At 36.6% G+C, this 14,998-nt stretch overlaps 1 protein-coding gene across 1 annotated transcript; it reads right to left on the reverse strand.

Annotated features, from left to right (window-relative positions):
* Positions 1-794: 794 nt before the first annotated feature.
* ensab (endosulfine alpha b) lies at positions 795-14,845 on the reverse strand. Its single transcript, XM_051721171.1, has 3 exons — positions 14,678-14,845; positions 3,095-3,217; positions 795-2,843 (listed from the first exon to the last, which is right to left on the reverse strand). The coding sequence occupies exons 1-3, from the start codon at positions 14,732-14,734 to the stop codon at positions 2,670-2,672; spliced, it is 354 nt and encodes a 117-aa protein (XP_051577131.1). The 5' UTR covers positions 14,735-14,845; the 3' UTR covers positions 795-2,669.
* Between the last annotated feature and the right edge of the window lie 153 nt (positions 14,846-14,998).

Below are 14,998 nucleotides of genomic sequence, written 5' to 3' on the forward strand. Positions count from 1 at the left end.
ATAATTAAAAAGCTTCACAAATTCCATTTAATGCTTCTTCTGCTATTAATGTAAAACTTTATTTGAGGTTCAGACATTGCTCCAACGTTTATTTTAAACATCTCTTTGCTTTGAGTCCACATCTTTCCATGTAAATATATTTTTTATCTGCCCAGATGACACTGTAACCTTTTCAAACAAATAATTCAAGTAAAAAATCTGAAACAATAATGCATTTATAAAGTGAACACAAAAATTATATAACACCAAATGCTTCATATAGTATTTAAGTCATGAATAAATATTTGTGTCTATGTTTATAGAGCCTTAAGTTTAGAGTTTACAAGTAGTTACAAAGGATATCACATTGCAATATAGTGGAAGGTTTAACATCATGGTGGTTTTTAGTTTAGAACTGTCTGATTTTAATCAAACCATTTAAAAGCTTTATTACAATCAAAGAAGTTGATGGGGGGGGGGGGGGGGGATAAAGATAAGGAGAGAGAGAGAGAGTGTGTTGTGTAAGAGTGAAAGAGATATTCAGACACACAATATTAACAAAGAAAAGATAAAACACAAACTTTGTGAATAGTAGAAAGCATATTTTCTAAAGACAACAGAGTCTGATAATGCAAGACAAATGCACAATTATGACACCAGATGCACAATTTAATTATTTACAATTTGGCTGCAGCACAAATAAGATTATCTCCTAGCACTGTGCAATAATGCATTCCTCAAAGGAAACATTGTACATCCACACATACCATCAAATCACAAATACTAAGTGCAAGACCATCATATTTCCCTGATGAATTGCCAACTTCTACCAGCACAACCTTATTTGAAGAAAAAAAAAAAAAAAAAAATTCAATCCCTAGTAAATTCCCTTATAGTTAGATAAGTATTTTTTTTACCCCAAAATAACATGCTGTAATATACATGTTTTTAAGTTAACCTTCAGGCCATGTGTAGGTAAAAATTTGGTTTTTAATTAGACTATGCAAATACTGAAACAACCCACACGAGTTCTATAATGCACAATGTCACAATTCAGAGTCTATTTTCTCGGTGAGGGTATCTGCCCTTGTAATAAGACTCTGCAGAGAGTGTATCAAGTCTTAAAGCCTTGATTAAATAAGCCATTAAGTTCCATTGCAAAGTTACCAATGATCTACAACAGCACTGTCCAGACTTTTTTAAACCTTAAAGAACCTGCAGAGGTTTATTAATTAATGCCCTTGGGAGAAGGACACTTTAATTAGAGATGAGTAAAGAGTATATCTTTAAAGACCACATTGGGAAAAAAATGGGTCAAATGATATAAAATTCCCCAAAGCCATTGGTAAGTGTCTTGTTTGTTCATAACTCTCATCTCACATGTCAACAATTAAATGTTTCATGGTGCAAAAGCAATCCATGGGTAATATTTTCCAATACTCGGAGGACGTTTAAACACGTTTGAACATGCAATTCCAGTGACAAGTTCAAGTAGATAAACACTGTCCAGATTATTTTGTAATTATTCTGCACCTCGGACCTCAGGATACTCACTAAGATCTTATCACATCAGGGTTTAAGACCAAACGGAGTCATTTTGATAAAACAAACAAGATGATCCATCCTATTATCTCAGATGATCACAGGGGTCATCACACTTCATAAGAAAAGCATAGGATTTCACAAAATAATCACACATTAATCCAATTAATAAATACACAGTAGTTAATTTAAAGGAATGGCCTATAATTCAACATATATAGTAACTACTTTTCATGAACATACCTAAACAGACTGCAAAATTTTTATGCAGTTATAAGCAGGCATGCTCAAGCTTAAAAAGAGAAACCATATCCCATGATGAGATTATTTTCCTAAGGCCCTTTGATTATCATGCCACATACAAAGACCATTTCAGCTCTTTTCTATTATCAGTGAATTACAACGTTCTCTGTTTACACCCAAAAGCTGTGATTACAATAATCTAATCAGGCTGGTTTGAACAGCTTTCTCAGATCCTACCATGGTGGGTGAAGGCTGTGAATAGTAAAATAATCCCGCCTGTAAGCAGCTGTTATTTGGTTCAACTGAGCCATCTTGAAAGAGTGAAAGGTAGAAGAGTGGATGAAGGCTATAGAACTACCCTCACACTTTTTTACCTATATCAATCCGACCATTAAGTAATTCTTAGAAAACATTCATATTTTTGTCGTGTCACTGTAATTAGAGGGCTGCTGATGTACATCTGGGACCAATGGCTATCAAGTATTATCTCTATAAAACAATGCCTCTAAAAACAATCTCAAATCGTCATTAGTTGTGAATAATTTGACACATGAATTAAATATTTAAAAGCATCTAACAGAATTGTATAAAGTGTTCAGGGGTTTGTTCTTAATTTGACTTATGTACAGGGTACACAGAGTAAAGTGCATCATGCTCCACTGGGGCCTGGAATACTGAGAGTTTAGTTTTTCCTTCCCTATGTGGGACATTGAAAAGGCTATTAGAGTTGGGTTGGAGAGACCTATTGAAGTGGAAGTGAAAGGACAGCAAAACTCTACAACCTGACAAATGAAACTAATTATGGATAACCAGTCCTGATGAAGCTGTTCAGGCAGAGCTGGGGAGGTTTTGGGAAACATTTTGGAAGTTTGGTCGGAGGGTTTATTTAGAACCTGTGGGTGACGTTAGCCGGCCAGTTTACTTGTAACCAATGAGGACTTTCTTTGCGGAAGGTCTTGTGGGGTTGGAATGTGATCTCCAGTGACGATGTTCTTGTCAGGACCAGCAGCAGCAGGCAACTGTTTGTTCTTCATCTTTGCCTTGGCCATGTTGTAATCTCCTGAGTCAAAATACTTTTGCTGAAAAACAAAAATTAATTCATGACTTGGGCTATTTAAAAATGCTATACATACTTTGGATAAATAAAAAAATAATTATTAAAAAAATTTCATGTTAATTAGTTAGGGTTGTTAATGCTAATAAAAATGATCCTAACAAATTTAGGCTCTGTCTTGTCTATTCATGTTTAGTTAGTTCATTGTGCATCTTTTTATTTTTGTTTTTTAACAATAATCCTGATGGTGTATTTTTCAATTGTCTCTCTGCTTACCCCTTTCTGCAGCCTCTTCATCAGGAAGTCAGAGCCACCTGGCTTTTGACCCATGTTGGGATACTTGGCTTTCAATTTGGCCTCCTCTGTCTGCACAGGGTTTGAGTTTGTGTCCTGAGATTCCTGAGAAAGATTTTTTTATTGTAATCAGTGGCCAGTACACATCAGTACCAAAATTAGTGGCGTTTGAATGAAACACCCTTGTTTAAAGGTGTACTTAGTAATGTCTTCCTCATTAAAAAAAAAAGCGTTTTTTTTTTTTTTTTTACATTTGTATATAATCATGACAACTCATATGAGATGAAGACTCCAGTAATATCAGTAACCTTATAAAAGCTGTTTTATTCTACATGTTGAGGGTCCCATCATGGAAGCTGCCATGTAAGGATCACATGACCGACCGAATATTACTCACTTATTCTCAGTGATTGCCCTGTTATTGGACACCTTCACTCATGGATTATTTAATCATGGCCGACTTTGAATAGTGAATTTCTACAATGGCATCAGTAACTGAGAACTATTGCGTTTGAATGATGCTGCATCCATGCCCCTAGGTGTCAGTGTAAGTTAGAAATGCTCCGATCGATCGGCCACAGATCGGTAACGGATGATATTCACATCCTATGACTCGACTGGTGATCGGTAATTTGGCCGATCACATAAACCGATCACTCATGTCGCAAAAAAAGGCATGGCTCCTTTAAGACTTCAACAGCACCGTCATGGCATCATGGAGTGTGGGGGGAATACTGGCATAGACAGCAAGACAACAAACCTGATTCAGCAGTTAAGAACGATGCAATGGGAGAGGTATGGCGAATATGAAAAGTTAATGCACTGTACTGTTAATGTAGCGTTCCACACACGACAAGGCAAAGGGAAAACAGCGCGAGCTGTGAAACAATCCTTATCATTCATGGCGGCAGCTTCTTAGTCTCCTCTGGGCATAAGCATCTCAGTAATAATGCAAGTTACAAGATGTGGTGTAATTCAAACATCTTTATTGAATATCTCCCGATTAAACGGCATTAACAATAGTAGCACCCGTAGAGTCCAGAAACATGCACTCTTTCTCCACTTTACTTTCATCTCTTGCCCTCATGAGAGAGTGCATGTTCCCCTCATTAAAGTTCAAGCAGCAAAAAAGTGAAAAATTAACTATTAATACAATCATCCAACTAAATGAAAAGGCAAGGAAGGAATTTATAAATATAATAATTCTTTATACAACATTAAGATACCACAACATAATGTGTTAAATATGATGCAAATATAAAATAGAAATAAAATAAGGAATAATAATAATTATATGAAATAATGACAATGAATCAATAATCAAAAATGTCACATTAAGTTTAATTGCACCTATTGGTTATCAGTTTGCCTTTAGTTTGACATTAAGCTTCATTTTTATAGGGCTATCAATCTTAATATAGAGAATATTTTGTTAGTCTATACTTGTTTTAAAGACTTATTTAAAAAAGCTGTTTTAATAAGCCTTTTAAACTTTTTAAACTTTTTTGTCAGCAAACGCTAGTGATATTACTGGGAGGAGAAAAAAAAAATTAATAGTGACAGTGTGCCGAAAGCTTACATACAGTCTAAGTCAGAAGTTTACATACACCTTAGCCAAATACATTTAAACTCAGTTTTTCATAATTCCTGACATTTAATCATAGAAAACATTCCCTGTCTTAGGTCAGTTAGGATCACTACTTTATTTTAAAAATAAAGTTGAGAGAATGATTTTTTTCAGCTTTTATTTCTTTCATCGCATTCCCAGTGGGTCAGAAGTTTACATACACTTTGTTAGTATTTGGTAGCATTGCCTTTAAATTGTTTAACTTGGGCACTTGCAAACTGTAGTCTGGCTTTTTTATGGTGGCTTTGGAACAGTGGTTTCTTCCTTGCTGAGCAGCCTTTCAGGTTATGTTGATATAGGAAACATTTTACTGTGGATATAGATACTTGTCTACCTGTTTCCTCCAGCATCTTCACAAGGTCCTTTGCTGTTGTTCTGGGATTGATTTGCACTTTTCACACCAAACTACATTCATCTCTAGGAAACAGAATGTGTCTCCTTCCTGAGCGGTATGATGGCTGCGTGGTCTCATGGTGTTTATACTTGCGTACTATTGTTTGTACAGATGAACGTGGTACCTTCAAGCATTTGGAAATTGCTCCCAAGGATGAACCAGACTTGTGGGGGTCCACAATTTTTTCTGAGGTCTGGGCTGATTTCTTTTGATTTCTCCATGATGTCAAGCAAAGAGGCACTGCATTTGATTTGTTTGTTTGTTTATTTAGTTTTAACGCCATGTCAGCAACTAGGCTATTCACATGGCAAACAAAGGTTCGTCGATACATATTTGCAATATTAGATAAGACACTTTAAGTTTGTACAAGATAAAAACTGTAAAATCTGTTCAGATGGTACTTTAAAAAAAAACATTATTAAGGAAGTCTCTGTATAGAAGCGTTGTCTGATAGTTCCAAAAGTTTTACAGTTCAACAGAATGTGCTTGATGGTCATAGGGGTTTGGCAAGGTATACATATGGGAGGATCTTCATCAGTCAGTAAAAATGCGTGTGTTAGTCTTGAATGGCCCAGTCGGCATCTGGTAAACACTATTTGGTTGTGCCAAGATATAACATTTTGAGAGTAGATGCTTTGGACCCTGGGGTTTATTTCATATAGTTTATTGCTCTCGCACTCATTCCATTCTGATTGCCACTTATTGGTGATATACGAGTTTATTAATGGCCTGAGGTCAGAGGGTGGTATCAGACATTCTGAGATCTTCAAGTTTAATGCCTCTTTTGCAACTGTATCTGCTTTTTCCATTTCCTGCCAGACCAATATGTGGAGACCCAACAGAGAATAATGTTGAAATCCTTCTGTAATCAATGTATTTTAGTCAAAATGTTTATGATTATGGGGTGATCGGTCTCCATGGATTTAAGTGCTTGAAGGCAAGACTGAGTCTGTAGCGATTAAAAAGTTTCATCCTCGGCCCTGCTCAATGTTTTCCAGTGACAGTAGCAGCGCTCGGGCCTCAGCTGTGAAGATAGATCTCTGTTCTGGAATACGTATGCCATATTGTTGATCTCCAATCACTACTGCTGCTGACACACGGTTATCCATTTGGATCCATCTGTGAATAAGGTACTATGGAGTGGAAGACTACATTTCAGTACCAAGAATTCCTGTTGATACACGTTGGGGAGAGTTTCTGCTTTTTTAGTTGTGGCACTGCATTTGAATGAAGGCCTTAAAATACATCCACAGGAACACCTCCAATTCAGTACTTGGAATTTTCCAAGCTGTTTAAAGGCACAGTTAACTTAGTGAATGTAAATTTCTGACCCACTAGAATTGTGATATAGTCAATTAAAAATAATTGAAATAATCTGTCTTTAAACAGTTGTTGGAAAAATTACTCGTCATGCACAAAGTAGATGTCCTAAACGACTTGCCAAAACTATAGTTTGCTAATATTAAATCTGCTTAGTGTATGTACATTTCTGACTTCAACTGTATAACCAGTTATGACCAAGATCCTGATAAAAGGTGAAATGATCGATATTAGGATCGGTATCAGACGATCAGGTGACAAGAATATTGGTGATCTTATCGGCGGTAAAAATCCTGATCGGTGCATCCCTAGTGTAAGTCCAAGATAACATAAACAAAAAACTTACTGTATGCACCTTTAAAATTGGAGAACATTTTTCTTCTATTTAAACTAACATATTTAATTTAACTAATTAAGTTTTAGGAGGGAGAAAAAAAAACAGTTTTGCCTTAACCACAAGGAATACAGAACAAACTACAATCACCATCAACTTGGTAAATAAAAAATACTGCAATAAATCTTACACCAACAATATAATAAAACAACAATAAAATACAACCCCTTTAAACAAGATATTGTTCTTCCTGCAATTCCCTAAAGGTGTGATCGCTTTATCAAATATCCGGGCAAGGTACAGCAGGAATGTTTAGCTTGGTGTACATTTTAGGTGTTTTTATTTCTAATGCCTTGCTAACCTTAAAAAAAAATCAAAAAAAAAAAAAAAAAAAAAAATCACAGACATACAGCTGGATAGGGAAATTAAATCTGTCAATGAGAATGGTATTGCATGTAGTATCACTACATATACAAATTCTGATACAACGGCAACTAAATTTAAAGCTGAAGTATGTAACTTTTTCAATGTTAAAATACTTTCTTCTATCCAAGCTTAATATGCAGAGAAAACCAAAAGTCAGCCATTTCATAGGTTAATTTTCTCGAAAACTGTAAACACTGTGTCTCTGTTGTGCAATAAAAATTCTGTGTTTGTTTTGAGCGACCCGCTTAGACCCCACCCAACAACGTTACTCAACAGGCGGAACTATTTGAACAACAGCAGATGAGAGGCATATTCACAAAGCTGTTTTGAAAACATTGTTTATTTTTGCAATTCTGTTCGATGGTGCTAGTGTTGCAGAAATAACATACTTTAGATTGTGTTATTTTAAAAATCTTCAAACACCTCCGTTTTGTTGTGGGGTAAAATGACGTGGAAACTTACTTGTTGTGTGGCTGTTTTGAATGACAGGAAAAGGACAGATTAAAGGACTGAGGCCTGGACAAAACAATGTGAATGAACAAAACACTGACTTGAGGGAAGGCTAATGATGTGAACTGGAGAATTTTTGCTTATATATGCTTTCAATTAGGACTGCATGGCTGAAGATAAAGGCCATTTTTTGCCTTTGACGTGCCTCAACAAGTGGCATGTTCCTGAACACATGCAAGGCTTGCTAAAAGACACATTTGCATGACTGTAAAAGGCAATTCCCCAGAAAAACAGGTTTGCAAGACCTCACTTGCATGGCTGCAGAATGAAACAGTAACTCAGTTCATGTGCTACATGATACACCCTATGAGTCACAAACAAATCATAGAACAGTATTTTAAAACACAAAAGCAGAATCTACATGGTTTCTCATACCAGTTTAACACCAACTCTACAAGGCCTTAAAAGATGCTATTAAAAACACATTTACAGAGCTCTAGCATGGCTAAGGGAGAACAATTAATGTTTATTCCTGCCTGCACATCGAGATGTCTAGCCAGAGAGAAAAATGCAGCCAGAATTTCATGATCATAATCAAAAGGGTTAAAAATTATTGCCTTCTAGACATAAAATTATTTGAGGAGAAACAGACTCTTCTGAGTTCCTGTCCTCAGAGAGAGAGAGAGAGAAAGAGCGAGAGAGAGAGAATCTGTCAAGGCCTGGGTCTGTATATGCTTAATGGTAGGATCCGAGGGGAGTCTTTGGGTCGATTCACATACTGCTCAGCTCTTGGGGCTAGTGTAGTTGACTATGCCATTACAGACATGAACCCCTCCTACATACGTGCATTCACTGTCAGACCACAGTCTTCCTTATCAGACCACTGTCAAATTAATGTGTTCCTAAAGAAAATCCAACACCATAGAACAGACCAAGGGCCCAGCAACCTGTTCAAATTAAACCCAACATACAAATGGTCCCCAAAACATCAGTCCGAATTCCTTAGTGCAATTAGCTCCAAAGAAATGTCCAACCTAATCAATAGATTTCAAATAACAGTTTATAGCTAACACGATTGACATAAATTTTTGCAGTACAACAAATAAATGATATTTATCAAAGGTGCTCAAAGCAAACCTACTCCGTACAAACAAGAAAACTAAACTTAAAACTGGGGATGAAATTTGGTTTGATAAAGAATGTAAAATGAAAAGAAAACTACTCAGACAGCTCTCTAACCAAAAACACAGAGAGCCACAAAAAGCTGAAACCAGACAAAATTATTGTGAAGCACTCAGGGATTATAAAAATACAATACGCCACAAAAAGCAACAACACACAAACCACACTCTTAATGAAATTGAAGACTCAATTAATAATAATCAGTTCCGGGAAAAATGCAACAGTCTGAATAAACAACACAGCCAAGACATAGCCATACAAAACGGAGAATTATGGAAAGGCTATTTTATAAATGTATTCAAAGAAATTTCTCCAGAAAATCTCACACCTGACCAGAAAAACATGCAAAATAAGCTGAGTCAATTGGAATCTACAATAAAAAAAATAAACAAAACCATTTAGACTATCAGATTAGCAGAGAAGAATTGACAAATGCACTTAAGAAACTAAAACCCAGAACGGCATGTGGTTCAGACAACATTAGAACAGAAATGCTGAAGCACAGCCCTGCAGTAATGCAGGAGGCCTTGTTAATACTTTCCTGATACCTGGAGTACGGGCTTAACACATCCATTATATAAGAGTGGAGACAAATTCGACCCCAATAACTACCGAGGCATTTGTGTGAGCAGTAATCTGGGGAAGACTTTCTGTTGTATCCTGAACACCCAGATACAGGCCTTCCTGACCAAGCACAATGTCTTGAGTTTCCTACCAAACCACCGCACCACATTCACACGCTACACACGTTAGTCAACCAGCACGTTCATCAATAAAGCAAAGGCAAAATGTATGTGTGTTTTGTTGATTTTAAAAAAGCATTTGTTTCCATTTGGCATGATGGTCTATATTATAAAATTCTACAATCCAGCATTGGGGGTAAAATGTACGACACTATCAAATCTATGTATTCTGACAACAGGTGCGGAGTTAAAATTGGCAATAAAAGAACAGAATTCTTCACTCAAGGGTGTGGAGTGAGACAGGGTTGCAGTTTGAGTCCAACTCTGTTCAACTTTTACATTAATGCGTTAGCAGTGCTACTGGAACAATCTGCAACACCCGGTCTTACTCAGAATAATTCTGAAATTAAATTTCTTCTCAATGCAGATGATCTGGTGCTGCTGCCAGCTACTGCACAAGGGCTACAGCAGCACCTGGACCTGCTAAGAACTACTGTCAGAACTGGGCCCTGACAGTCAATTTGAAAAAAACTAAAATTATGATCTTCCAGAAAAAAGCCAGATTGCAGGAAACCAGATACACATTCACTCTGGGAAACACTGCAATAGAACACACTAGAGCCCGACCAATATGGGATTTTTTTTTAGACCGATACCGATTTTAGAGAGGGAAAATTCACCGATATGGTGGCTGATATATTTAATTTTTGAGCTGGAATGAAAACAGACCTTTTCTATGTGGATTTTTCACTGATTTTGCACCAATATGACTATGCAAAGGTACTCAGAAGGCTGATTTCTTAAAGAAATATTTATCAAAGAATATTTGACATTATTATTATACATTGTCAACAAATTCTAGAAATTAACACTGAGAAAATAAAGAATACATCTAAATGAAATAAATAGCTAAATAAACATCAGTACTACTGTTTAATATCAGTCAAATGCTGACTATATTAATACTGCTGAGTCAAGATAAACAGATAAGCAGCAGTGTTACACCGTATTCTGCTATACAAGTTCAGGGGAAACTTTCAACGGTGGAAAACCAGACTTTTAAATATTACATTTTATAAATGCAACAACTGGAATCATTCGGTTGAAGTGGGTACCAAATTGTGAATCCTGAACAAAACAGTTTGGTGAATACGTTTACTCATTAGCGTCCACTCAGCTGACAACAATAGCCTAGTTTCCATCCAATTTTCATGCTATGTTGTTATCAACAAAGTGAAAATGTGTAAAAAACATTTTGAGAAATTTGCTGTCTTCTGCCCGTTTCCATTCAAATGGCCTTTTATCGATAAAAATGGTGTGCGTGATGACGTCATGCCTAAAAAAAAACACTTTGTCGCATAAGTTTTGGTTTATCGTAAAAGAAATTTGCCCTTAAGCCGTTTCCAAACAATCCGAACAATCATCTAATCTAAAGCATCGCCATCACAACTGCATTATGTCCCGCATATTTGTCCAGCAACTTTTAACGACCAACTGAACTTGATTATCATCTAAAATTAATTTTAGCATCATAATGCAATTTACATTTTCTGAAGAAGCTCAGCAAATGCGATCCGAGGTAAAGAGGGTTAGATTTAAAATATTTTTTAAAAGTTTTAAAAGGTTCAAAAGCTTGTTTTCTGAAAATGAACTCATTGGACAAATAGTTCTGATAGTTTATAGTCTTGAAGTGTAGAAAATGTCATTCAGCCGACTTTATTCGTCTACAGAACAAGATACGGCTAATTTAAGTTTGTGTAAAGAAAAGGCATATATAGGTCTAAAAATACATATTTTTTTTTCATTTGGTAATTTATTTATTTTAATACAGGGAAATTTGCCAGCATTTTTTCAAAAGTAAACTAAACAATAATTTAATAGAATTTGGTTATATGTTAATGTTCCAGTGAAGCTTTTCTTCTAGTATTGTATATTTATTTTTAATTTAAAACCTTTGTGCACAGAAATGATATGATTTTTTGTATAGTGGGCTAATTCCGTGACTGCCGTCTATTATTTTGAATGGTGTGTAAAAGCAACTTTAATAAATAAACGGATGTCTACCGCGATTAAATGAATCGCAAAGAGTGGCCATTCATTTGTTCTCCGTGCACTTGTCAGTGTGCATGTCTTGATATGAGATTTGTGTTGGCACTCCTGGAAGTGTCATGTTTGCAGTGATCGGATCTTTATGCTGTTAAGATCAATCCATAATCACGTACAATAAATTGGCTTTCAAGGATCCTATTCTCGTCGTCATGATTAACACTAATTATTGGGGTAAATTGGGGTAAGTTTATGCGCTAGAGTTAAACGGAAAAATATCATGTCGACACTTGTGAAATTTTAGCGATAATTTGCGTTTCCATCAGCTTTATTTTGATGCGCTAAAACTTTTTTGCAAAAAAACCTTGGATGGAAACATAGTTACTGAAAGTAGCTACGTGATTAGCTAGTTAGCTATAAGCTCGTTGTCACGGAGAGTAAAAGACAGACGTTGTTTATTTTACTTTCCAGCATTGTGTCTCACCAACTACGTAACAACATAGCATGAAATCAACACTCATCAGACACAATCCACCACCGCACTGTTGTCTGCTGAGCTGCAAAAAGATGCTCTGATGTTTACCTTTCAATCTGCTACATTACTGATTGCACTGACAAACTATAGCTGGCTAACAGCAAACAGACATGAGTGACATGGTTGTCAGGGACAAGGTTAATGTTATATTAGTTATATTGAAAAGGGAAAATGATGGGGTCATTGTTTATTAAGTTTCCAGTATGTATTTCACAAACTAGTTAACTTACCGAGACACCGCTTAACTACGCCCTGTCTGCAGAGCCACCATCAGCTCAGAGTCAGCTCTGTAAACAATGGAGTCAGAGCACGCTCTGCTGGACAATCTACGCTATGACACCAATTCTAAAGCACTGTTTTCTGCATTATGTGTTCTGAAAAAAAGTTTTCATATCGGCACATATCGGTAAAATATACGTCAATACCGATATATCGGTGAAAGGCTAATATCAGCCGGGCACTAGAACACACCCTACACTACAACTACCTCGGTCTAAAAATCAGTGCTTCAGGGGGTTTCGCTCTGGCAGTGAATGCACTAAAAGAGAAAGCTAGAAGAGCATTCTATGCTATTAAGGGCAAATTTACCCAAATAGACATTCCCGTAACAATTTGGTGTAAAATTTTTGATAGTATTATTATGCCTATTGCTCTGTACGGATGTGAGGTTTGGGGTCCACTCTGTCTAGCAGATTACTCTAGATGGGACAAACACCCCATAGAATCCGTGCATGCAGAATTCTGTAGAAACATTCTAAGAGTTCAGAGAAGAACACCTACTAATGCATGCCGGGCCGAACTAGGCAGATACCCCCTAATTATACATATTGAAAAACGATCCCTCAAATTTTGGACACACCTAAATTCAAGTTCCCCTAACACACTGCAACATGAAGCCCTTTAAACCCAAGAGCTGAAGCCTAAAACCAGTCCCCTTTGTCAGATGGCTCTGAAACTCCCAAACCCACTAACAACTAACAAACACCAGTTTCAGACCAGCACTGCTGAACAAAACCAAATTAGAATAAACCAAATCATAAAAGAAAGCAAAAATTCATATTTGGACCATTGGGAAAATGAAAGTAACAACCAAAGCAAATTGGAATGTTATCAGACCCTAAACAGAACGTATAATCTAGCAGAATATCTCTACACCGTAAGAGATCCAAAACAGAGACGGATCCTCACCAAATACAGACTCAGTGATCACAGTCTGGCCATAGAAAAAGGCAGACACAGACAAACATGGCTTCCAAAGGAAGAACGAGTCTGTGCTCACTGTGACACTGGTGAGGTCGAGAAAGAGACACACTTTCTCCTTCACTGTGAGAAATTTAGAGGTGAGAGAAATACTTTGACAAACTCTCAAACCTCATGCCACAGTTTTCCAGTTCAGCAAAAACAGATCAAATGCAGGTGTCACTGGGGGAGGACAATCATGCATCAGTTGCAGCAAAATTCATTTTTGAGCTGCACACCCACAGAAACCAATCACTGCCTTAATGTACTTCAGTCACAGTATTTTTATTTCCTTATGTTCATAATGTCTTGTTAAATGCGTATTTTATTTTATACTGTATATTGTTATTGTAGTTTTTATTTTATTCATTACCTGGCACCTTATTTTAATTCTATTTTTATTGTTATTTGTTACTGTTTTATTATTATTATTTGTCTTGTCATTATCTGTTTTGTGTATTAATGCTTTGGCAATATTGTATGCAAACACAATCATACCAATAAAGTACTTTAAAATTTAAAATTGAACTGAGAGAAAGAGAGAGAGAGAGAGAGAGAGAGAGAGAGAGAGAGAGAGAGAGAGAGAGAGAGAGAGAGAGAGTGAGTGAGAGAGAGAGGGGTAATGTTTTCAGTAGAGAGATGTTTAATCGAGTATGCTGATTCACTACGATCTAACAATACATTTTTGGGCTGTTATATTCAGTACCACCTGCTGAAAATGCATGCAAGGCTGAGAAGTTGCCACAGTCAAAACTAAGTTTTTTTGTTTTTTGTTTGACTAGGGACATGTTTTTTCTTGCTGATCAATCCCATTCAATCTCAAAATTGTCAAAAAACATTGTCTTTATATGTATGCAGGTCTTTGTAATTCGATCATGGTTTCTATGACCCACTGAATGAATATCAGACGCATTTATAAACAATCCTACAACCAGTTATAAACAATCTTATTACTGTTACAGGACAACTTTGCAAAAATCATTTAAAAGTGTCACCCAGTTAATTTCGTTCATATCAGGTTGGTGTAGGTGTGACGAAACCGAAAATGACAGGATGGACCAATCAAACGCCGCTATTTCGTGACGTCTGAACAAACTAACGAATCAAAAAGAGGCTCGTGCAAAATGCTCGGCTATCACCTTCTTCAACTCATTCAGGTGACAGTTCAGTGTATAAACAAGAAGAGAATCCGATGAGATGTGTGTTGATTGCGTCAGTTAGCACTGAGCCAGCAGCTATTTTAATATAAACAGTGCATTACTCTGGCTGCCAGTCTTAAGACACCACAAGAGGCTAACGAGCGAGGCGCAGCCCCAACCGAATCCCCACCTGATTCTCGTCCAGCTGCTCCGTATGTGTCTCCGTGTCCTGGTTATCAGATGACATGGCTGTTCAGCTTTTGCTGATCGATCAATCAAAGTACTGGAGTGCTAAATTTGCTGTCTATCCGTGCTCGATCTGATCCACCTACGGTGTTCAGTATCAAAATGGCGTTAGCTGCAGTGACGTTACATTGTTGGACGGTCACGCAGTGGAAAAGCCAATAGAAACATGGCTTTAGATTTGAGAGACAGGTGAATCAGCCAGTAGATTTTTAAGAAACGTATCAAAATAAATAAGTGACCAATGATAGTCTACAATTTTTTTATT

Source organism: Myxocyprinus asiaticus, chromosome 16, assembly GCF_019703515.2.
Source record: "Myxocyprinus asiaticus isolate MX2 ecotype Aquarium Trade chromosome 16, UBuf_Myxa_2, whole genome shotgun sequence".
Classification (NCBI taxonomy): domain Eukaryota; kingdom Metazoa; phylum Chordata; class Actinopteri; order Cypriniformes; family Catostomidae; genus Myxocyprinus; species Myxocyprinus asiaticus.

Coding starts and splice junctions, on each gene's coding strand:
- ensab (XM_051721171.1), bottom strand. CDS start 14,734: ATGTCATCTGATAACCAGGACACGGAGACACATACGGAGCAGCTGGAC. Junction 3,218..14,677: donor AGCAGCTGGACGAGAATCAG/GTGGGGATTCGG, acceptor AATCTTTCTCAG/GAATCTCAGGACACAAACTC. Junction 2,844..3,094: donor TGAAGAGGCTGCAGAAAGGG/GTAAGCAGAGAG, acceptor TTTGTTTTTCAG/CAAAAGTATTTTGACTCAGG.